This window comes from Marmota monax, unplaced genomic scaffold (assembly GCF_021218885.2).
Source record: "Marmota monax isolate L192 unplaced genomic scaffold, Marmota_monax_Labrador192_F-V1.1 WCK01_AAM20220418_F8-fsc00164, whole genome shotgun sequence".
NCBI lineage: Eukaryota > Metazoa > Chordata > Mammalia > Rodentia > Sciuridae > Marmota > Marmota monax.
The window spans coordinates 682902-708980 of record NW_026693313.1 but is presented as its reverse complement, the minus strand read 5'-3'; the positions used below and the strand labels follow the sequence as shown (position 1 = coordinate 708980).

The 26079-nt window shown below is 34.5% G+C and overlaps 1 protein-coding gene across 7 annotated transcripts in view; it reads right to left on the bottom strand.

Annotated features, from left to right (window-relative positions):
* Scaf8 (SR-related CTD associated factor 8) overlaps positions 1-26079 on the bottom strand; it is a 201798-nt gene that overhangs the window by 108241 nt on the left and 67478 nt on the right. For 4 of the 7 annotated variants that reach the window (XR_006854475.2, XR_006854476.2, XR_006854477.2 and 1 more), the window contains exons 14-21: positions 21706-21806; positions 20522-20635; positions 19460-19616; positions 17080-17213; positions 15213-15357; positions 12427-12495; positions 8468-8686; positions 6139-7612 (exon numbers count right to left, since the gene is read on the bottom strand). Coding sequence is in view for 4 of the 7 variants with exons in the window: in XM_058583194.1 (XP_058439177.1) it covers positions 6153-7612; positions 8468-8686; positions 12427-12495; positions 15213-15357; positions 17080-17213; positions 19460-19616; positions 20522-20635; positions 21706-21806 (2399 nt within the window). In the remaining 3 variants the exon portion in view is untranslated. Of the gene's footprint in view, positions 1-5481; positions 7613-8467; positions 8687-12426; positions 12496-15212; positions 15358-17079; positions 17214-19459; positions 19617-20521; positions 20636-21705; positions 21807-26079 lie in introns of those variants that run through there. The other 3 variants (XM_046456576.2, XM_046456577.1, XM_058583193.1) reach the window with 1 other exon arrangement.

The window sequence follows — 26079 nt, the reverse complement described above, 5'->3', positions numbered from 1 at the left end:
TTCAAAGGGCAAAAGAAGGGTTTTGAAATTTTATTTAATTTGTGGGAAAGTGTTTTCAAAATGAAACCTTAGGAACATGAGTCGACATAAACATACCTCCAAAATAGTTACTGAGAAAGTTCAAAATATGATGGTATGGCATAACATTAAAAAAATCATGAAAATAGAATCTAGCATGAGTATTTCATGATAGGAAAGATAACATGATGCACACCTATAACAATGAAAACAGAACTTCAGTGTTTCAATGCAGCCATAAATTTGTAAGGATAAGCCTGGGTGGGCTGTTTATATTTTTCTGTGGAACTACTATGTGGCAAGCCTCAGCCACACGTCAGGCACTTTGTGAGGTGGTACACTCTAGTTTCTGAATCTGGTACAACAGGGTTTCAAGCTGTACTTGAATATTTACAAGTTATAAGACTTTGGGAAGTTACTTAAATCTGGGACTTAGATTTCTCTTAAGTAAAATGATCTTAAAATAATAACTACCTCACAGTATGGTCATGAGTATTATTAGATAAATAAAACAATTATCCCAGTTCCTGTCATATAGTGTACGTTGACTAAATATTAGCTACTATTATCTTTACTAATAAAAATTGTGATTCTACAGACTAGCTATTAAAAAATAACGATTAGTGTTTGGAAACTTGTCCAAAGACATATAGCTAGCAATTGCTAAAGCTAGTTTTAAAAAAATCAAGGGCAAAAAAAGGCTTCTTATCTTAACTCTTCCAATATTGTTATTTATTTTTTTCTTTCTGTTTCCCTTAATTTTCTTCAACTGGTCATTTACAGAAGAGAAAATTTATTTCATAAGCTCAAGGTATTTAAATGCTGGAAATAACCTTAAAAATCACCCAGTAAAGGACCAGCAAACTATTTTCAATGTAATTAACAAATTAATTGATCTCTGCCTATAATGATTAATCAAAAAGGAGCACTGAGTGCTATAATTAGGATTTGGAGCCTAATCCTGAGAAAGACAGCAAAACAAAAGTGATAGGTGAGGGAATGAAGAGACAAAGAAGAAGAAAGTGTTACAAGTGTTACAATCAGCATTCTGTATCCACAGGTCCCACATGTGCAGATTCAAACAACTTCAGGTATAATAACTAAATACTCAGCATTTATGTTGTGTTAGGTATTAGAAGTAATCTAGAAATGACTTAAAGACTATGGGAGGATATGCAAAGACGGTATGCAAATATTATGCCATTTTATATAAGAGACTGGGAATCTGCAGATTTTGGTATCTGAAGGCACTGTCCTGGGATCAATTCCCTGTGAACACAAGAGACAACTGTACACTCAATTTTAACTATCTATTAAGCTTCATGCAAAAGTACTCTCAATTTACTATCTGAAGCATCTAACATCTTTAATACAATAAAAAGTTAGTCCACTAGCACCTTTCTCTTTGTTTATATACTACACATGCACACATGCATATACAGTCTTTTGTTCTGTTTCTTGAATAATTTTTACAACAAGGCAGAGTAATCTTAAGTGTCTACAAGGGATGAAGAGCTTGATGAAAGGGAGGGAATTAAGTGGAGGGAAGAAAAATGAGCAAATCTTCCACACCAACTAACAACCTGATTTGCATTAGTTTTTGATATGCAACTTACACTGAAGTAGTCTAATTAATAATACTACTTCTTGGTCCCTGATAAATCTTAACTCTCACAATTTTGCCCCCAAACTTGTTTTTACTTCTAATCAAAACTTTCTCTGAGGTATCCTATGAAACAGGTCCACTTGAGTCAAAAAAGCACTTCGTACAAACCTATCTCATAAGTTTCCTTCCTCCTCTTGATATAGTAGTTCATTAATGTTTAAATTTTAACCATCTATAAGTGACCTGTCAACATCAATTGCCACAATTAACTGTTAACACAAAAATAATTCTATATAACCAAAATATTTTAATTTAAAAAATTTTTTAGAATCTTAAGTGTATGATATAATAAATATTTACTTATTTTAATATATCTAAAATGGCAGTATGTGGTGAGCTTAAAAAAAATACACCCTGAAAATGTGCATATGTATATAATTTATATTTGTAATGTTACCACAGAAGAATCTGTATTATAAGTCTGTGATAACTGGCCTCTGCCCAATATTCAAAAAATTCCACAAATGAGTCTGTCATACTTTGAGAATCACAGAGAAAGCCCACTTCAAACTGCTTTCAATATGAGTGTCCTTACTTAAAGTATGACCCCTACATGCACCAAAAGAAAGCTATCTTTTTCTAGCTTCAGCAGTTTCGTTGGTTCAAAGTATCATTTTTTGTATTAAAAATGACAATAACCAAATCTTTTTACTTTAGAAGTGAAAAATGAAAATTTTAGTTCCTACAACTTTAGTTTAAAAGATGCTTTATATAAAACCACGGCAGTAACAATTAAGGAAACATTTGTAATTCTCTGCCACACTGTAGCAACTATGATTACTTAATATAATTCAAGGACTGGGTTGTGGCTCAGTAGTAGAGCACTTGCCTAGCACTTGTGAAGCACTGGGTTCAATCCTCAGTGTCACATAAAAACTAAATAAAAGTATTGTGTCCTTTTAAAAACAAAAGATAATTCAATGTTTTATTTTTCCTATCTTAACAGTGAATGGGTACTTGTTCTCCTTTCTGTAATAGGCAGATAAAATATTTAAAAAGAGAAAAATGTTAGTCTTTTTTCTTTGAAAGTCAATTAAAACACTTTTAATATAGCACCCAATAAATACTACTCTTCTAATATGAAGGCACACAAGGTATATCCAATTAGTTTTAATTGAATATAAAATTTCCTGTCATTCAAGGCTGTACCCATCTAAAATTCATGCAGTGAGGAAAAACACTAAAATATTCTCTGAATCACTTAATAGTATGGATGAGTGTATGAAAGTTTAAATGGGTAGGAAATTTACCCAAATTCATTTAATAATAGTAATACTCATACATTCTCACTAAACTGAATGTCTATTTCAATAATAAATTAGATTTATTTGATACCATCATTCCTTTTACACTTCAACATCTTTGAATTAGTGATGTATTTTACAACTACTGGCATGTCTTATCAAAAGCAATTTCTGTTTCTAAATGGTGCTTCCAATGAAATACAAAACACTTTTCCAAATTAAAAAAGGTAGCTTCTTTTTAAATGTAAAACCACTGCCCTCAAAAAAGTTCTAAATGTGTGGTTCTATAAAATATAACCTTTTATATAAAAGTAAAAATGGCAAATTTAATGAAGTGACTAAATTCACTGCTTTGGTAAGAATACAATCGCTTAAATAATAAATAGATTTTATCAATGAAATATATCAGGCCACTTTCAAAGTTTTAAAGGAATAATTTCATACTACTTCTATCTTTCAAAGTATTTCTCCACCCCCATATTGAAACAAAATTAGAACACAGCATGTACCCATAATATGATGCAGATAAAGACAACACTGCTATTTCTATTTACAGTATGAAAGATCAAATACAGTATATACATTTAAGCTAAGTAGAGAAGCCCATGTTTAACGAAATGTTTAGAGACATTAAAATATTTTAGAACTACTGACTTGGTTTACTAATACTGACAAAGTCACATCACTCTAACATGTCACATATTAAAATGCTATGTGGGGCTAGGGGCGTTGCTCAGTGCTAGAATGCAAGGTTAGCAGGCACAAACCCTAGTCTCATCCCCAGCACAGAACAAACCACCACTACATAATTCAGGGTCTAAAGTAGTTACTTCCTGCAGCACCTGAAACCACTGTTATTAAAACAGCTATGTTACTCCTAACATACTTCTAATAGTTAGCATTCTTGTGAAAGAACTGTGAGCAAAAGAAGCAGATCATAATTTCCTTCTAGCTATTTAAAAAGAGCATTTTCAAACATTTCCTAGGTTGGTTTCAAGATATAGTACTGCCAACTGATTAGGTAACTTTCACCTTCAGAACCTTCAAACCAGCTTAACACTTGAACTTATTTTGTTTTCAAGTTCCCACATGGAGGTGTAACAGTGATGAAAAGTCTGGGATCCATAAACACTAGGAAGCTTCACATTTTTCATAATTACTTAATTCAACTCAATGTCACTTAATTTTAATCATGGTAAATGCAACTAAAGTAGTTGAAAAGAAATTCCACTCAATATTATTTCCTTAAGGACCAGGCCAATGTTTTCTAACATTAAAACTTTGCACCAATGTCGTAGTTCTTCCTCATTACCCTAAGAAAATTATCTCAAACTAACTCCAAATTATTCACTTAATTACCATGGAAATAAACAAAGTAAACAGTATTTAAACATTTCTACTCTCACCTACTTTTTCAGAAAGTAAAATAGATAATGTACTATCTGTAGTCAAAACACCTTGTAAAAAAGAGATTTTATTTTTGGCCAGAAATCTTAAAGTTATCTTATGCATCTCTAGATGATCAGAGGTAAGGAAAACCAATCCAATTTTAATGGCTGGTGTGCTCTATCATTTTTGAAGGCTTGACAAACATATCTTAAGTACTTTTGATAAGCAAATAGTGAGTTGTTCAAAATGCACAGCAAAGAAAATGACTATTCATAGAACCAAATGAAAGCCTTCCATTAAAAACTAAAAAACATCAAAGGGGTTTTTAATATGTATATACTGTATATGAAAAACCCAAAAGAATATAAACAGCAAATAAATGAAACATAAAAGCAAAACCAAACAGGAAACCAACCCCAAATTTTTCTCCTGTTCAGTTTACCTGGGAGGCTAATCCCAAAAGTGTTACCCAGAGCCTACCAAACATATGATGGACACTTTGTTCTTGGTACACAAATTAGTATCTTAAAAGTCCACCAACACCACTATATCTATCTATCTATCTATCTACATATATATATATATAGTTCAATTAAGTAATTCATGTCAGGCACATGAATTAAGAAAGTCTTTAGTGCTACTACTAAACTATGCAGAATACCAAATACAGTGTGAAACAAAGCAATGCAAGCATTTATGTGAAATATGGCTCCAAGCTAAATCTGGCTTCACTTAGCTATGTTAAAAAAGAACTGCCACCCTGCCACTGTATTTCTTTATAATACTTCTTATTTTATCTTCACAAAGACTAAAAACAATAAGCTGTAACTATGAGCAAATTTGCCAAACTTTTCCAATTTTCTATCAGATTTTAAAGAACATTTCATTACCTAAACTCTTCTTCACTTTCTCTGTATGTACATGAAGACCAACATACAGAGAAAAAGAAAAAAACTATGACTTACACAGTAAACATACACGGATGTTGCATACATACTATATGAGACTGCATGATTTTAATAACAAAGTAAATGCTTTTTCTACCACACAGTTCTTTGTGTTGTTATAAGAATAATAGAAAATTTTCACAACTAAGCACATGCTTCTAATGATTCAGAGTCTTAAGAATTTGTAGGTTAAAAAAATACAATTCCTAGAACACTGTTATCAAACAAATAAGTTTTATTGGCATCTAAAAACAAAATTCACCCAACATTGAAACGTACTTTAATATTTATGTTGTTGTTTACTTCTTTTTTTTTTTTCTTTTACTCACTGCAGTATGAGGAACAAATCACACACACTTACTTTGGAGTAACAGAGACCATAGTGTAGATTTTACAAAATCACTTTTTAAAATCTCTGTAGTATGCTCCTCAAATATCTAGAGCCAGTCTTTGCATAAAATATCACAGCTTTGTCTACTACCTTAAAATGCTGCAGCAGCCTAGAGATATGGATAAGATATACCACCACTTGCTATTTTGAAATATATCTATTACCATATCCAACTTACTGATAGTATCTAAAAAATTCTTTCTTCCATAGGAAGTCTCTGACAAGCTGTTATTCGTTTCCTTGACGTTAAAAGAATCTGGGGCAACATTTATATTTTATCAGAAAAATAAAAAAAAAAGTTTACCTATCATGTTCATATTAAGAACAATGTCTATACAAGTCAGTTGTACAATTATTTTAAGAGAAAGGTGAACATGAACATCAGATTAACTTAATTCTGGCAGACAAAAGTGAACAACTATGGTCCAGTCAGCCATTAATCTATTACAGAGAGATGACAACTTTACAAAAGGTATCTTTTACCTACTGAGTGATGATTATGTCCCCTCAGTTTCTGTGCTTTCTACCACCACTGGTTCACTTTCTATATCAGCAACTGTGTCACTCTTCTCCTTGTTTATGTCACTTGAAGACGTCAGTTTTTCATAAAGTTCAGGATCATTCTGTACTGGTAAAGGCGGTGGTTGAGCATGTCTCTCTGTATTTTCACCATTAACCTGAGGCACATTATCACCTTTTCGTTGAGAAGTGGCCCCTTCAAAATAATCAAAAACCCGAGCGTGAGGAGGGGGGACCCAAGTGTTTTGAATTCTATCTCGTCCAAGACGATTTCCATTCATTTCTCTGCAGAAATCAAAATCTCTGTCATCCCTATCCCTCTGCCTTTCCCAGGGTCTTCTGCGGTCATCAAAATCTCTGTGAACTTCTTGTCCAAATCCTCTGTTCCAAGGACCACTTCTAGGATCAAATCGGTAGCTTCCAGCCCGAAATCTACCTCTTTCATCATGTAATCCTTTTGGACCACCATAGACAGGGAGAACCCGGTGCTCTCTCTCATCAAAATCTCCTCTATGCCCCCAGGGCTTCTCTGGAGTAAAGCCAAAGTGGTCTCTTCGACCAAGATGATCTATACCTGGCCTCACAAGATTCTCTCTGATATCTACAGGAGGTCTTCCAAAATGATCCCTACCGTCTAATGGAGGCCTTCCAGGACCTTCTCTTGGATCTATAGGCCGCCCAACCACATCCCTAACATCCACTGGGGGAGGTCTACTAATGCTCTCCCTGGTTTCTATGGGAGGAAACCGGTAATCTCTATCTCCTTCCTGTTGAATGTTATCACTCCCAAGCGGTATCCTTTTTTCTGGGTTAATAACATTTTCTACACTTTGTCTTCCAGGAGCTAGAAAAGGTCTTTCTGGCTGACTAAAAATATCTCCTGGAGGAAAAGGTCCACGGGGTGGTGGATGAAGAGCTGAATCAAGTACCGATGGGGGAGGGATTCCACGTTGGGGTGGAATTCCAGGTTGTATTAAAGGGAATCTTGGTCCAGGGGCCTGTGGTATTAGTCCTGGACGAATGTCTAATATTGGCATTGCAGGCATCCTTTGACTTGGGATATTTAAAGGGGGTAAATTTTGAGGTCCAGCAGGTGGCTGTGTTCCCAAAAGTCCAGAAGTGTTTGTGACATTTGGTGGCTGTACTCCTACAAGTCCAGAATTATTCGGCATATTTGGGGGTAGCACTCCCAAAAGTCCAGAACTATTTGACACATTCGGTGGCTGTATTCCCAAAATTCCAGAGTTATTTAGAATATTTGGTGGTTGAGCTCCAATAATCCCAGAACTACTGGAAACATTAGATGGTCGGACTCCAAGAATTTCAGAGTTACTTGATACATTTGGTCTTTGGACTCCCAAAATTCCAGAATTGCTTGTCACATTAGGCGGCTGCGCTCCTAAAATTGCAGCATTACTTGAAATATCATTCGGAATCACTAAAAGCGGAAAGAAGAGAAATAATTCAAAATAATAGTTATTCTGGCATGAAAAGGAAACTTCACTTATAAATTATTAATGCTATAATTTCCAGTAATTAGCTGGAGTTAATCAGTTACTTGTATCCGCAAAAATCAAGCTATACTAAACACTAAATAAAAATTGAGTTTAAATTATTAAAATTGGGGCTGGGGTTTTGGCTTAGAGGTAGAGAGCTCGCCTAGCACGTGCAAGGCCCTGAGTTCAATCCTTAGCACCACATAAAAATAAATAAAGGTATTGTGTCTAACTACAACTAAAAAATACATGTTAAAATTTTTTTTAATTATTAAAATTATACAAAGTGAAATTTAAATATTAAAACTTAAGTGGGACTGTTCTATAAAACTTTACACTGATTCACTTACCTTTAATGGAAAGCCTTTTTAAAACATAATTTTTAATATACCAATAGCAGGGCCATAACAAAAGAACTTAAATGCTTTCAAACACCGTATTTATCATCCAGATCTAACTGGATAATATCTAGGATTGGTAGAAGTTATTCATACCTAATACTTGCTCATTTCATTTTCTTATAAACATACAGGTTCTGTGCAGCTTTATTTTCATAATAATCCACTGAGGCAGGCCAAAAAGGTGCAAGGGAACCGAAATCTACATTATTCTGAGTAAAATGTCATTTAAAAAATCAAAGTCGCTAGGTATAGTGATGTCTCTCTCTCTCTCTCTGAAAATTACAATATTTCAACATCTGTGCAAATGCATGCCACCCCAGAATTAAATATCAATACATAAAGAAATGCTATGAGATTTAATAGCATTTCTAGAGATTTATTTTATTTATTTTTTACCTGATCTGCTGTTTTCACCAGAAGAAATCTGGTGTTCTAAAAGATGAGGTACTTTTTCTTCAGGCTCTGCTTGTTTAGGTGGAGGATTAAAAACATTTCCAGCTGGTAGAGCAGAAGTAGCAAGACTGCTGGCAACTGGACCACCTGGTAAAACAAGACTACCAAATCCAACATCCTTCACAGCTTCAGGGGTCATGGACAGTGGCGGTTGCACTAAGGCTGTTTAAAGAGAGAAAAATGTATCTCAGATTTATTAGCTAATGAATTCATATTTTCTGGCTGCTTGAATGATTCACTTTATGGCATCTTTATTACTAAGGACATTATATAATAAATAATGCTCAAAAGGACCAATAAGTTATCATGAAGAGACTAAGGCATATTTACAAAACTTTACTTTTAAAAATAGGGAACACCAACAGGTATAAGAAGTATTTTTTTTAACAGAAGTGTTTAGTAAAGCAAGAACCAGGACTAAAGAAAATTCCAGAAATACAAAAAATTACTTTTCCAAAGACACTAGCCAGAAAAGCAAAATATACAGAAATGATTAGCACAGACTAAATGATTAGCATCAGAATGAAAATCTGCCCATTCTCCTTGAACCTACAAGGTACATTCTTACATTCACTACCTTTTTTCAAATGAAATTAGAAATACAGATGAGATGGACTACAAATACAAAGCTATTGAAACCATGTTTTAAAGAACTGATAGAAAAATTCTCAAGACCAAACGTCATCTATATGTTAAAAAGCAGAACTAGAGGAATGTTAACTACACAACTATGATTTTCAAATCATATTTGGAGATCTTAGGAAATATTTTTCCTCACATTTGACTCTAGAGTTACCAGGACAAACTGTTAGCACATAAGAGAGCAGTAAAATACAGATTAAAACCCCTATGATCAGGCAACAGGAAGTATTAAAAATGAGACAGAGTGTGCAAGCAATCTGGAGCACACCAGAACTTCTTTCTATTAATCAATTCCTGATTTTCCAAACTAATAAACTAGGAATAATTAGGAGGCAGGATTTAGCGTAATTTGTATGAATTCAGAAATAACTTCTGAACACTTAGTCTAATTTTCTGAAATAAATAATTATTCCTAATTAACCAAGAATATTAAAAAGGAAAGATTCTAATGTGGCCTAAACACTAAAAGAAGAATTCATTTAAGAATCCTAAGAAGGGGCTGGGGATGTGGCTCAAGTGGTAGCACGCTCGCCTGGCATGTGTGCGGCCCAGGTTCGATCCTCAGCACCACATACAAAGATGTTGTGTCCGCCGAGAATTAAAAAATAAAATATTAAAAAATTCTCTCTCTCTCTCTCCCCCCCACTCTCTCTTTAAAAAAAAAAAAGAAAGAATCCTAAGAAAATACTGGATTAGACAAAAGGAAATGAAGGGAAGAGAGGGTAATGGGACTAGGGAAGACAGTAGAATGAACGGGACAGAACATTCCTATGTTTATATACGAATACAAGACAGGTGAAACTCAACATCATGTACAACCACAAAAATGGGAAGTTATACTCCATGTAGGTATAGTATGACAAAGTACACTCTATTGTCATGTATACACAAGAACAAACAAAAAAGAATATTAAGAAAATGCATTAGATATCCAAAGTTAAGATCTCTATTTAGCATATATATTCTCTTGTAATATGGGCCTTTTCAGGTCTAATTTTTGACATATAAGCTTGACCCAAATTACTAAAGGTTTGTTTAGAAGATTAAAGAATAGCTACAGGGAAAACACATGAAAGCAATAAAAATGAATAAAAGTGCATATTTAACATTTCTGAAATGTCCAAAAATAGGAAAAAAGACTAACGAATTAAAGGTAATAAATGTCTGAAATGATTTACATTTCAGTTCTTGTTTTCCTTTTGAAATGTTTATTCTAGTAAAGAAAACCAGGTAGGCTGGGGTGCTTATTCTATGAAAATGTCAAAAAAATGAAAAATTCACACATGAAGCTGGTGCCACTACTACAAAGAGCAAATTATGTTTTCAGGTGACTGAAGGTTAAGGGCAACTTGATTATACATTTTCAATAAATACATATTCTGAGGATAAAGATATCAGTGCAGAAATGTTAAGTTTCATCCAGAATGCTTGTTAGCACTAATACTGGCCTTTTCACAAAAAACTACTGTGTACTGGGTGTGCAGGTTTTAATTATAAGAATGAAAATAAGTAATCAAATTAATGTTTTCAGTAGAATATAAATTTAAAAATCAAAGTAGCTAAGTAAAAAAAAGTTCTATAAAGTCAAATTTGTTTTACAGTGTATGTTCATATTTTTTTTCCTTTTCAAAACATGTATTGTCTAGTTTTATATACTGAAAATTCCTATGCCCAAAGAAATCGCAAAAGCAAAATGAAAATCTTATACCCCAATTGTGACCTCTAAATACTATATCCCATTTGGAGAAATGATGGATTCTTGAACTAGAGCAGGAAAAACACAAAATCAGTCAGGGACACAATGGGCCAAAAAAAGGCTAAGAAGTCTTGACAAACTAATGCAATCATCTTAACAAAGAAGCAACACATAGGTTCTCCAAATTGTTCAAAGATGAAGCAATCTGAACTTCATGAAGAACAATAAATGCAAGTGATTGGAAGAAAGTCTTTTAATCCATAAACACCGAGAAAGCAATCAAAAAAAAGGAAGAAGGGAGGACAAGGGAGAGGAAGAGGAGAGAGATAAGAAATCCTCCCTGCCTCAGTTATTGGTTATCACAGGAATGCTCCCTAGAACTAAAACATCATACTGAAAGATGGAAATTAAAGATAAGATTTCACATCTACCCTGACTTTCCTGCCCAGACTAAACAAGTACCATTAGCTGATGAGAAATAATTTGTTTTTTCTTTAAATTGAAAAAACTCTAGTTAAGGAATGTAGAAGGAATTCTAGATTTTAAAAGATACAACTTTGCAATTAATGGCAAATAATTCAAGCAACAATGGCTAATGGATGAAACCATCATATAAAAACTTGAAGGGAAATGTTTCAAATGACCAAGTTCCACTACCTGAATGTTCTGATCCATCATAACATCATTAAAAGTGGAAAATACACCAAAGGCTAACCCTAATGTAAACTATGAACTTTTTCTGTAATCATGTCTCAATGTGGGTTCATCAGCATAACTGTACACCATTCTGGAGAGGCTAGGCATGTCAAGAGTTCGAGTATATAGGAAATTTCTGTACCTTTGGCTCAATTTTACCATGAACCTAAAACTGCTCTAAAAAACAAAGTAAACCACAAGGTAAAAAGATAAGATGCTACATGACTTCTGATGTGATGTCATGCCAAGTTTAAGGCATTTGTGAAAAAAGCTAAACTAGGATCTAAATCTTTAGTGCTCACTTCCATTGCATAAGAAATGTAGAGACACAGGAAAAAATTTAATACCACAAAGATGCAAAAATTCTAATCCATTATTTGGGATCTTGTATATATATAAAAACTGAACTGTTTCTTCAACATGTCATGAAGAATAATGAAATGGAAGGAGAGTTTAGGTGAATCTGCTCTAGATTAAGACATTTAATAAAGCAAACAAAAAGCACAAACATGATGGGGGGTAAAAACTGAACTGTTTCTTCAACATGTCATGAAGAATAATGAAATGGAAGCAGAGTTTAGGTGAATCTGCTTTAGATTAAGACATTTAATAAAGCAAACAAAAACCACAAATATGATGGGGGGATCTTCTTTGAATTTTGACTTTCTGACTACTAAACTCAATTACAGAAAAACACTTTGAGACAACTGAGCAAATATAAAAATTGCCATAATACTGTTAATTTTTAGAAATCATCTAACAAATACATTTGTTTGAAAACTTTCATTAAAAAAATAAATTCACAGGAATTAGAACCAATACACTTGATACTATTGGAAATAAAGAAAATTCTAAGTAGAAAACTCACATGTTGGTACTACTGGTGGAATTGCAGGGGGTGGTACAACAGGCGGGGGAACTGGAGGGGGCATGAAACCTACATAGGAGGAAAAAAAAAGACCAAAAATAAAACAGTAAAAGAAAAAGTATTTGTTTCAAATCAGAGATTTCAATAGCTATAAATGAAATTCCACATTCTTCTCTTTTATAGAGATGGGGATCCCATTGTGTTGCCCAGGTTGACCTTGAACTCCTGTGCTAAAGTGATCCATCAAGCCTCAGCTTCCTGGGCAGTTGGCACTACAGGTGCACACGACCACATCCAGCAAAATTCCACTGTTTATTACTATGCCCTCATATTTGTGCATATATTTTCTATTTTTTAAATGACATTTATGTAAAGCATGTACTTTATTAAATCCTAAATTAGGATTAAGCAGGGAGATACTGATCATAAACACATTTATGTATTTACTCATTCAAGTCCTGAGACACACTCTGTGCTGCTATAAAACCAATGATTAATTCAAGTCAGCTAACCTATTTACATTAAGCACAGAGTGTGCATGGGGACAGTGAAACACATTTCAAACTACTGATCACATTATATGCAATGTCATCTATGAGACACACCATTTTAGTTCTTTGATACATATGCTGTTTACCCATTAGATCAAAATATTTTCATTAATCTTAGAGACACTATATGTTTTGAGGACTAGAATAAGTTTTCATTTTAATACTGCCTTTTTTATTATTTTAAAGATCAAATGATCATGCTATGAATCTGATTCTTTGCATTTTTTATTTTAAACCAAGCCACCAGTAAACTTAATTAGAAAACAGTGATAAAAATAAAGATATTATCAACAAATTCAATGATGGAAAATAATTTACCAAGTCTATGTGGCATAATTATTAAAAGTATAATTTCACAATAGCTTCAGAAATTTTCATTTTCAAATGAATACAGAAAATAATGGAAAAGAGTAATTTCTTTCTTTCTTTTTTTGTGATACTGGAGGATTGAAATAAGGAGCATCCTACCACTGAGCTAAATCCATAGCCCTTCTGATTTTCTTTATATTGGGACAGGGTTCAGCCAAGGCCATCCCAGAACTTGTGATCTCCCTGCCTCGGCCTCCCAAGTTGCTGGAATCACAGGAATGTGCCACCATGCTCAGTAACAGGAAAGATTTTTCAACATTTAAAATATTAAAGATAAAATTCTTATTAAAATCTGTCCATTTTAGGAGCTGGGGTTGTGGCTCAGTGGTAGAGCTTTAACCTTAGCATATTTGAAGACCTGGGGTCGATTCTCAGCACCACATACAAATAAATAAATAAAATAAAGGTACTTTGTTTAACCACAACTAAAAAATAAGTATTAAAAAAATCTTTCAATTTTACATTATATATTAAACAGCAATTAAATTTTTTATATTAACCTGAAAAATAAAGCATTCTATGAAGATTAATTTACTTTTTTGGGGCATGGGAGGGGGGCGGGGGGGCCCCACCGGGGATTGAATTCAGGGGCACTCAACCAGTGAGCCACATCCCCAGCCCTATTCTGTATTTTATTTAGAGACAGGGTCTCACTGAGCTGCTTAGCATCCCACTGTTGCTGAGGCTGGCTTTGAACTCACAATCCTCCTGTCTCAGCCTCCAGAACCACAGGGATTACAAGTGTGTGCCACCACGTCCAACATTAATTTACTTTCTACTCTTGTTGACCATTTTTAAGAACTATATCCAATGGTTAAGAATATAAATCAAAGAAAACAAAGTACTTCTTTTAATGTGCAAATAATTTATGAAGCTAAAAACTATTTTGAGAAACAATACCTAAATCACTTGATTCCTGTATCTCTCCCTCATTCCTTTAACTTTCCATGGTCTAATAAAAGCTCTATAAGCTTTATAAAGCAATTACATATACTTAATTGTTAAGATGTGTGTTAAGGGCTGGGGTTGTGGCTCAGTAGTAGATCACTCGCCCAGCACATGCAAGGCCTTGGGTTTGATCCTCAGCACCACATAAAAATAAAACAAAGATATTGTGTCCATTACAACTAAAAAATAAAATTAAAAAAAAAAAAAAGATGTGTGTTAAGTAATTTATAGTTTTAACATAAAAGCACTGATTTGGGCACTTTTGCTTATCAACAATTTATTAGGCCAACAAAAATATTCCAAGTTCAATCAGCATTTTAAAATATAATTTCTAATATAATGGAACAATCTACAGAATTTTGTGCAAACTTTCTGATCAAAAAATAACAATTATAAATAACTTTCAGCTGGGCAAGGTGGTGTATGCCTGTAATCCCAGTTATTTGGAAGGCTAAGGCAGGAGGATTGCAAGTTCAAAGCCAGCCTCAGCAATTTAGAGAACAACTTACCAAGACCCTATTTCAAAACAAAAAATTAACAGTCTGGGATGTGGCTCAATGGTTAAGAACTCCTTGGTTGATCCCCAGTACCAAAAGTTTTACATTAAGTGTTGTTATCTTCAATTATTTTAAAGGAATTCCTTTTTCTCTGTCAGTGCTTCTTCCAGAAATGTGCCTTCTGAGCACAAATTAGTAATGAAAACACTCTGGCCCATCTACAAACTTAGAGGAACAAAATCTGGTATGCTAAGGTCTAAGAACCACTGGCTCCTTGACATTTAAGCCTGGAAAAAGAACAACTTTGATGATATTCTAAATACACTTCAAATAATAAGGTGAGTAGAGTGTTTGCTTTGCATGCACAAAGGCCCGGTTTCAATCCTCAGCAACACAAAATAATAATGTGAAAATTTCTTACCAGGAGGTGGTTGTGAAGGGTTAAAACTTGCTCGCAGAAAAGGTGGTGGAGGTATTGGGCTGAATCCAGGAGGCGGAACTGGCATGGACACAGGAAATGCTGGTGGAACTAAACTAACTGTAGGCACCGCTGGTGCTACTGGAATCTTTAGTGGATAGGAATTTTAAAAAAAGCCACTTATCAGTTTATTCACTTGCAATGATCACATCTTGGGATAGCTAAAGGTAAATTTTACATGTATGTGTAGACTTTTAGGAAAGCAACCAAATATCATTACCAACCCCCACAATTTTGTCAATGAGTATACTTATTATGGTAAAAGCAAGGCAATAAAACACAATAGATAATTTACTTGGAGATTGTGAAATCTTTCTTATATTCAAATGATGTAAAATAATGGATGCCTGGTTGAATACTTGAATATTAGGATTAATTTTCAACTGCCTACTAATCTCCTATTAAGCCTAGATAATACCTACCAATGTCACAACACACCATTAGAAAACATGAAATAACAGCTTTAGAATGGCTCAAATTTCTCTTACATTTATCTTCTTATCCCAACATGAATATCCTTTACGCATCTTAGGTACAAAATTTCATAAAAATTTACCTGCTGCATAGCTTTACCTAAATTTCCCACTGTATCAACTGTCTATTCAACATCTCAAGTTCACTGTCTAAAAGATACTTCATACTTAATATGCACATACAAAACAACAAACTCCCAACTGTGCTTCCCAAAAGAACTCTTCTGGCAGTCTTTTCCATTCTTATTAATGGTAAATCCATCTTTCTAATATCTTAGACCAGGAAAAAAAAAATCCTTTTTCTCTGCTTTTTCTCACAAATCCATATTAAATACTTCTAGAAGTCCCATTGATCATAACTTCAAAGCATGTCTAATATTTATCCAATTCTGATTACTGCCACAACTAGCATGCTATTTGGAGTAAACCATCATATCTCACCTTTATTGCTATATTGGTTTTTAACTGGACTCGCTGCTATTATCAATGCTCATTATAGCCTATTTTCAAAATAGTAGTCAGCACATTCCTTTAAAACTATCACGTCAGATCAAGTCATTCCTCTGCTCAAAATCCTCCAATGGTTCATCTCATTCAGAATGACAACCAAAGACCTTAGAGAGGTTTACTGTCGCTAACCTGCCTCTCACTGGCCTTACTTTAGCCACTTACAGTTTCACGGCACCTGGAACACACCAAGTATGTTCCTGGCATACAGCCTTCCAATTGGTGGTTCCCTTTACCTAGTGGGCTCCTCCTCAGATATCCATATGATTAATTCCCTTAGTACCTTTGTTGCTCAAATGTTAAGATTCTCAACTAGGTCTAACCTGGCCATTGTATTTAAAATTATAAGGACCTACCCAGACACTCCCAACCAGTTTCAGACTATCTTTACCCTTCCATAGCATCTCTCTCATATTTTACATTCTCTCTTCCCTATTGAAAATGAAAGCAGGATTTTTTTTCCCCCTCACTAATGTGTTACTCTAACCCCAGGTTCCTAAAATAGTGCATGTCTCAGAGCCAGAACTCATTAAACAAAGAAAACAATCATGCAAGTTTGCAGAGGCAATATTTTCCACATTTACCTTTTTTAAACTTCTTGTTTGGCACAATGATACCACAGCACCAGCAAAAAATCTTTTAAAAAGACTAAAGAGATTTAAAAGAAAAATTCTTTGCCTAACATTACTGACAAGACCTTTCCTACTTTGAACAATTTCCTCCAAGTTTTTATAAAGTAAATAGTGAATACATAAGTAAATACAGAAATGTAGAACAACATATATTTTTTTAAAAAGAAGGAAAAAGAAAAACAACCACACAGTACTAACCTGCAACATGGCAACAGGTGGAGGGAAAACCTCTGCCTGGGTTGTGACCACTGTCTCCTTTTCAACTGGAGTTGGACTCTGAGTTGTCTGGACCGTCTCTTTAATGGGTTCTGAGCTCTTCACTGTTTCCCATTCTAAACAAAATATTTGAAATTAATTTCCTTTGGATAGGTGCAACTTTTCAATTTTTCCTATTTATACATCTATATCACATCTAAATCCTTCATCTACCTTGGTAAACTTTAGAAAACATCTACAACTTCGGTGCACTCTAGGTTTTTGCCCAGATACTAAGAAGTCCAAAAAAGCTTGATAAACAAGACATTTAAAGATAACACTTAGAAGAGATATAATAGAAATATATCACAAAGGATGTTAGATATACAAGGAACCAGCCTTATCTATATTTTCATCACAAGATACAAGAAGAGACCAACAAAGGAAGTATTAACCCAATACAGAAAAATCTTCCTGAAAATACAACTATGCAAAAATAGCACAAAGAGGCCCTATGGGTCCCCCTGAGGTTCTCCAACTCATTTAGACTAAAAAATCAAATAAGATTAATAAGAATTTACCCCTTTGTACCCCTTAGCCTTCATCTCATACTCCTCCCTCACCCGCTCTGCTAAAGCTATACCAGTCTCCAAATTTCTGAATATAGACTTGCACTTCATGTTCCCTCTGACTGAATACATTCTCCCCCAGAGGCTGTCTCACCTCTTTAAATAACTGTCTCTCCACCAGACCTACAAATCACTTAAAAACTGTAATACTTAAACACCCATATGCTTATCTTCCTTCTCTGCTTTTTTTTCTTATAACTTATTGACACAAATACTATACAGTTTGTATTTTTTTTGTATGTATTATCTATTTCCATTATAACATGGATTGGCAATCTCTTCCTATATAAGTATCACAGACTCTGTGGGCAATATGCTCCCTGTTGCAACCATTCAACTAATATTGCAAACAACAAGTCATATGAAATAGGTAACCAAGTGAGACTATTATATTTCAATACATTTTTTGTGCAGAACAGCACACTGGCAGGATTTGACCGATGAACTGTGACCCCTGTGCTATACCTCATGTCAGTAATAATTTTTTGTATATTAGTCTCTGTCATAATTTCCATTCCAAAAATTAGGACTTACAAAAAAAAAAAAAAAAAAGAACCAAAGTCTCTATTAAAAGAATGAACGTTCTGGAGAAGAAGCTGAGGTGGGGTAAGGGAGACTAACAAAGAAAACAACTAAGGTCTTGCTTGACATTGGACTCAGGACGTTCATCCAGGCTAAGCACATACTCTATCACTGAGCTACATTTCCTACCAAGAAAATAACAGAAAGAAATTGTATAAAAATATCTACATTGGCCCAAGAACAAAAATATTGTGGAAATTAGCCAATTTTAATGAGAGCTAAAATGTGAAGAAATAAGTCACAAAGAATATTTCAATTCTTTCCCAAATATCAATTTAATATTTCCTTCTGGATATAACTGCTAATTATCTTGTGAATTTATAACTGAAATCTTTTAATACAAAAAAGGTAATTTTAAAAAAAAGCAGACCAAATGATGTAGGTACTCCAGAAGTATTATTATATTGCATGAATGTGAATTGCAGCTTTTTAGACGAAGACTCTATTACTGGGGAGGCTGAGGCAACAGAATTGCAAGTTTAAATCCAACCAGCAAAAGTGAGGTGCTAAGCCTGTCACTAAAGAAAATACAAAATAGGGCTGGAGACATGCCACAGTGGTTTAGTGTCCCTGAATTCAATACCCGGTACCACCCCCCACACACACACAAACACAAATTCTATTAATGCTCTTCCCAACATGGACAATATTCAAAATAATCTGGAGAGCTTCTCAAAGACTTTTAAGCTCTCAGTTCCCACTGAACTCAAAAAATTAAAAATGTTTAGTCAAAAAACCTTCCACGTACACAAGTGTCAAAAAATAAGATAAACATGAGGAATGCTACATTTACAATATACTTCTAATCCACAATTTTCTAACTATGCTTTTAAGACTTATGAAATAGGACCCATTAAATATATACAATGGACACAGCAGTGTTCTTTTCCCTCTTCTTTGGGAGATGAATTCAGTAAATAAAATAGAACAGATCATTCTATCACCCCAAATCCCATTTCAAATACAACCTTCTAAATGTACCTTTTTAAATAATAAAATGGCCTTAGGGGGCTGGAGTTGTGGCTCAGTGGTAGAGCACTCGCCTAGCACACGTGAGGTACTGGGTTCAATCCTCAGCAACATATAAAAATAAAATAAAGGTTATTGTGTCTATCTACAATTAAAACAAATATTTTTTAAAAAGGATTTAAAAATGGCCTTAGGGTTCTTACCAGTATTTACAGTTTCCTGATCAATCATGCCTCCTTCTGCAAAACCATCCAAATCATCCACTTTAACTTTTTCCCATGGTATATATGTAACTCCAAGATCCACATCCCAGAATTGTTTGTATTCTGTTTTTACACCTTTATTTAAAGCCCAAGCAATCTATTGGGAATGGGGAGAGGAAAAAAAGGAAGCTCTTATGTGTACTATAACAACAATGCAAAAAGTTCAAAACTTTATATTAATACTACAAATACAAATAAAATTAGTTTTGCTAATTTAAATCTGCATTAGTATAGTGTGTATGAGATTTATTTCCACTTCCTACTGTAACGCTAAAATAATACATTTCCAGAGACAATCCAAATATTGTTTTCACTATAAAAAGGTCAAATTTACATTAGCAATAATTAGGATAGTTACTACAATTCAAACAAAACCTGTACACCAAGAAAGAAAATGACTAGCTATACTTGAGTTTACAAAAATAACTTTGCCATGAAATGGCAAATAAAATAAACAGAAAGGAAGCTCATAAAATGGTGCCCTTGTTTACTCAGAAAATTGTACAAGTGTGGTTTTAAGGAATAATTTGACTAATGTTTGGTTACTGGACTTATTTTACCTATATCTAATTCTGTAACTCAACAATACTGAAGGAATGTTTCTGATGAGCTGTACCTATAACATTAAAATGAAAACAAGGCTAAGGGCTGTAGCTCAGTGGTTCAGTGCATGTTCCACAGGCTTGAGCCCTGGGCTCAATCTCTGGCAGTACACCATGGGAGAAAAAATGAATACAGCCAGGTGCAGCAGCATATGCCTGTAATCCCAGTAGCTCAGGCAGGATCATGAGTTCAAAGCCAGTCTCAGCAAAAGCAAGGCTCTAAGCAACTCATGAGACCCTATCTCTAAATAAAATACAAAATAGGGTTGGGGATGTGGCTCAGTGGTCAAGTGTCCCTGAGTTCAATCCCCCAGTACCCACCACACCCTCAAAAAAAAAAAAAAAAAACGCCAAAAAATAGTTGAAAATCCCTCCCATCCCCTGCTCCTTCAAATCTCACCTTAATAACCTTGGAACCGATTTTATATGATCCGGAACTCAGTTTCTGAAGAGCCCGAAATGCATCTTGTCGATGTACCATACAGACATAAGCACAACCCCTGGGAGGAATCATCTATTTAAAAAAAAATAAATTTTTTTTTTTAGAGTATAAGGATGGAAATTCATGTTGGATTTTACAGTTTTAGTGAAACAGAACACTGACTACTAACTAATACACCAATTTTTGTAGGTTAATCAACTAATTTCCCCTGTCCTTCTGTTTACTGATTTTGTTTATGTATTATTAATATTATTTATGTACAATTAACTCAGTTAAAAATAAACAAAATTCAAAACCTAATTTGGCTTCATTTTAAGTCATATGTGAAATCTTAAATATTGAATGTTAAGATTTCTTGAGTACAAAATAAAGAACTATTAAAACAAAATAAATGTGCATCTCCATATATAAAATACTACCAAATAAAAGGGAAATAATATTGTATAGCCAAAATGTTTGAAGGCAAATAATTTATTTCTAGTGATACTCTCAACTTTTCCAAATGATTAACTAAGGAATGTGTGAAGGGTTTTATTTTGGGGAAGTATCATCCTTAATATAAAATCTGTATTTTTTAACAATCGATGATAAAACTACATTTGTTTTATTTTGAACAAGACTTCTGAACAAAGGTTTTAACAATAGGAAAATAATCTTAGTTACAGATCTGAAGAATGATTCATGAAGCATGTAAACTACTACACTCAAGTGCCCATGTGAGAGTGATTACTATTCTGTGAGACTGTTTCTTATATTCATCTTAAAAACGAGAGAGGAAACAATACTAGGTCACATACAGTGTTCCTGCTAATTCAAACATTTGATGTTAAGAAAAAAGTTCTAGTTGGGTGTGCTGGTGGTGTAATACCAGCAATTCAGGAGGCTTATGCAGGAGGATAACAAGCCCAAGGTCAGTCCTGGTAACTTAGTGAAACCCTGTTTTAAATTTTAAAAAAAGGAACGTACCTCAGTAGTATAGCACTTCTGGGTTCAATCACCTGTATTGCGAAACTAAATAAATACAGTGCTAAACTGCTAAAAAATCTACTACTAAGCTTAACTAGGAACTAAAGTAGATTCTTTAAATGAGTGAAAAGCTTGACTTTTAAAATTCAAATTATCATTTAAAAGCTGGTACTTACATTAATGGATTCAATTTGTCCAAACTCTTCAAAAAGATTGGTTAAATCTTGCTGTGTCGCTTTCTTGTCTACCTGACCAACCCAGAGAGTAGTGCTACATACTGTCAAGAAATAAAATAGACAAAATGACCTAAATCACAAAGATATATAGTTACTTCTTTCAAGTAACTTGAGGAAAAAGTATTAATGACAGATAAAATTCATGATGATATACTTAAAATACTTATTAATGGACACTTATATCTGTTATGTTTTTGATCGAATCAATTCCAACTATTCAGTCACATTTCCACTGTGTCAACCTCTTGCATGTCACCTGTTCTCAATTTTACCAGTGTCTGCTGTAGGAGACTGTGAGTGGTATGTGGCATGCTACACCAGAATATGGGAGGTTTTGTTTTTGTTTTTATCTTAATTCCCCCAGCTGACCACAATGTGCAAGAAAGTTTTAAAACCACTTTCCATTACAATCTTACCAGTCTTTCAAATATCCTTCAGTATTAGAATGAATAAGTGGATGTCTTCCCTACAAACAAATAAATCTGAAAGCCATACTACCTACTTTATCATTAAGGAAATAATAAGACTCTGCACAGAGATTAAATGGGGGAAAGACTATTCAGGAAGCCATCCGAGAAATGAGGATCTTCTCTTGGCACGAAGCCAGGGAGAGTGAGGTTTGGCCGTGGGAACTATACCTAACTATACCACTGCAAAGGACTGCCCAATGCATGTGACCTTTATCTTCACTTTACTAGGAAGATCCCCCATAGTAGCTCCGGAAATGGGCATAACCAATTAGGAACTGAGCAGCCCACCTTTAACCTTTTTTGGTGAAAAAGAACATTCTATGGAAGGCCTTTGATGTTTCTCGATATAAATAAAGCAGGCATGGGCTCCATTTTGCCATAGTCTACAAGCTCGATCCCTCTGATCAGCTTGCCCATTCTGCCCCGCTTCTGACACTACTTTCTGAGTTCTAGTTTTTTCTAAGTTTTTATTTCTCAGCCAGCCCATTCCACCGAGGGAATCCCATTCCACTGCCTATGCGGGACATGGGCGGGACGACTGAATTATAACTCCTTGTTACCATTTTATTTCCTTAATAAAATGTAGACTCTCTGCCTACTTTCACCTGGACTCTGCCTCCATGAATACCACCTTTTATTGAGGATACTTATATTACAGCTGACACTAAGTTTTAATATACTGACTTCGGACTTATGTCAATGTCATTTTAAAAATGAAGTTTCCAGCTTTCTGACTACCTTGATCTTGACAGGGCAGGTCTAGGACAGGCTCTATTCTGCGGTCAACTTAACCTCACACTGGAGTACGATTGTTGGCAAGATCATTATTGGGTCCTTCCACTCTGGCTTTTCAAAACACAAACATCTTCCAGACCTAAGTAAGCCATAGAAATTATTTAGCTATCACAGAACACTAATAAATGTTCTTTCACTGCTAGCTATTCTTTGTCTCATGTAGCATTATCCTACACATATATAATACTTAACCAAAAAAATCTTTCCATCTCATGATCCTTAATATTTTTAAAATTTTAAATTAGAGCTTTAGGGGTTTTTTGTTGTTGTTGTTGTTGTTGTTGTTGTTTTTGAGAGACAGAGAGAGAGAGAATTTTTTAATGTTTATTTTTTAGTTTCCGGCAGACATAACATCTTTGTTTGTATGTGGTGCTGAGGATCGAACCCGGCCTGCACGCATGCCAAGCGAGCATGCTACCACTTGAGCCACATCCCCAGCCCCTAGAGCTTCAGTTTTAAAAGGACTACAAAGTCTCTTTTATTGTGTGCTATAATTTGGATGCAAAATGTCCAATAAAGAGTTGGCTGACAGGCAGTGATACTATTGGGAGATGGTGAAACTTTTAGAAGGTGATACCGAATACAAGGAAAAATAGGTCACTGGGGGCTTTCCCTTGAAGGTGATACTGGGACCTCAACCCCTTCCTCTCTCTCTCTCTGCTTCCCAGACCCATGATGTGAAGTGGTCTCCTGTACAGCCTCCCATGATGCACTGTGCCACCACAGGCTGAATGACAACAGGACCAAGCAACCATGACTAAAACCTCTGAAACTGTAAATCAAAATAAAACTTTTCCTTACTGAGGTGGTTACTTATTATATTTTGTTACAGTGATAGAAAGCTAACTTACCTGCCTTCTAATGCAAATGTTTTACAAATTGCAGAAATACTGGATGTAAAATATCTTTTGGGGGCCCATTATTCAATCTACCACAAACCTTTAGCAGACTAATGAAGTTATTTGACTAGCTCCTTCCTCTTCCTTCCTGTCTTGCATTTTCTAGCTGTCTTAATATCCCCAAATTCTGTTCATGTTTCCTAGCTCTTTCTTTTAATCTTTCTACAATTTTTTCTAAGAAGCAAAAATGATTCTCCCTGACCCCATGAGAAGTTGTAGATACAACATATCTCCCAAAAGTTCATGTGTGAGACAACCCAAGAATTTTCAGATGAAACGATTAGATTATAAGGGATGTGACCTAATCACTGGATTAGTCCACAAACATGAATTAATTGGGCATTAATTGTAGACAAGCAAGATATGGTTGGAAGAAGAAGGTCACTGGGGTTGAGCCTTTAAGGTTTACATTTTGTCCCTGGAATGCAGAGCTCTCTCCAAACCCTTCTGCCATGATGTTCTGCCTTACCTAGGGTCCAGAGCTATAGAGTTGGCCAACTATGAAATGAACCAATGAAACCAAAAAAAACCTTTTCCTCCTCTAGATTGTTGTTATTGATTTTTGTCATTGCTATGAAGACTGACTAAATAAGGAGAGGACAACTTGATTCCTGGAATGTTACTGTTTGTTGATGCTTCATATTTCTTGGACTATTTTCAAAAATCTTGTGTTCTAAAATCTACTCTAAGCACCAATAACAGGGAAACACAACCTCATGAGTTTATTATATGTAGAGAGAATATTGATCAGAAGAATATGATATTGTTTCAGAGTAAAAAGAGTTCTGCAGTTAACAATGTGAGATATATTCTTTACTATATTTTCTAATTTTATTTTTTACTGTATGATATTTTACTCATGAAAATAACAGTAATAAAACCTAAATTTATGCCAGGAATGGTAGAACATGCCTGTAATCCCAGCGGCTTAGGAGGCTAAGGCAAGTAGACCTTGAGTTCAAAGCCAGCCTCAGCAATTTAGCAAGGCCCTAAGCAACTCAGTAAGACCCTGTCTCTAAATAAAATATAAAAAAGGACCGGGGATGTGACTCAATGGTTAAGCACTTAGGTTTAATCTCTGGTGCCACAAAAATGATTCATAGATAGATTGATTGATTCCATCATATTACTCAGCCATAAAAAGGAATGAAATCTCTCATTTGCAGGATCATGGATTAAAATGGAGAAGACTGTGATAAGAGAAATAAAGGGGGCACACACACACAAAAAGAACACCACATCTTCTCACTCAGATATGGAAGTTAAAAAAAATGATTTCATAGAAGTAGACTAGAATAAGGATTCAAGGGTTAGCAGAGATTGGAAAGGTATGGGAGAGATGCATAGAAAAAAGCTGATTACTGGGTTCCAAAAAAAGTTGATTTTCTTCTTTTTTTCTTCTTTCCCTTTACTTTTTTGCAGTATTGGAGATTGCACTCAGGGCTTCGTGCATGCTAGGCAAGGGCTCTACCACTGAGCCCTATCCCCAGTTCAGCTGGATAAGAGGAATAAGTCTGGTGTTTTATAGTAAAGTAGGGTGACTAGAGTCACAAAAGTTTATTACATTTCAAATAGCCAAAAGAATGTTCCCAGTACAAAGAAATAATAATTGTCTGAGATGATGGATATGCTAAATACCCTGACATGATCATTACATATTGTATGCATGAATAGAAATGTCACATTGTACCCAACAAATATGCACAATCATTGGGTGTCAATTAAAAAATAATAAGTTTTAAAAAAAGAAAATAGATTCCACGGTCAACAGCTATGTAATGGTGACAGCAACAATGTAAGTGAGAACTAAATGAAAGAGACTCTAAATAGTAGCTCTACCTTCATACTGGTTAATGAGTAATTCTGAATGTTCTACTGGTAACCATGCAAGGAGGCATAGTAGCGATTTTGGACGTTATTCCTTTATCAGACAGCACTTAATAATTTTACATTTAGTCTCTCACCCAAAGGAACAAAGAGACACATACGAAGATAAAATATCAATATTAAATTAATACTACCTCCCATAACCAGATTCTCAGAAGATAGCCAAGACCTACTCGAACTGCCAAAACTTAATCAGAAGATGGGTGTTGCTGCCTTTAATTTTAGGCCTGCAATTTCATAATGCTCTAGTAGCACACATTATA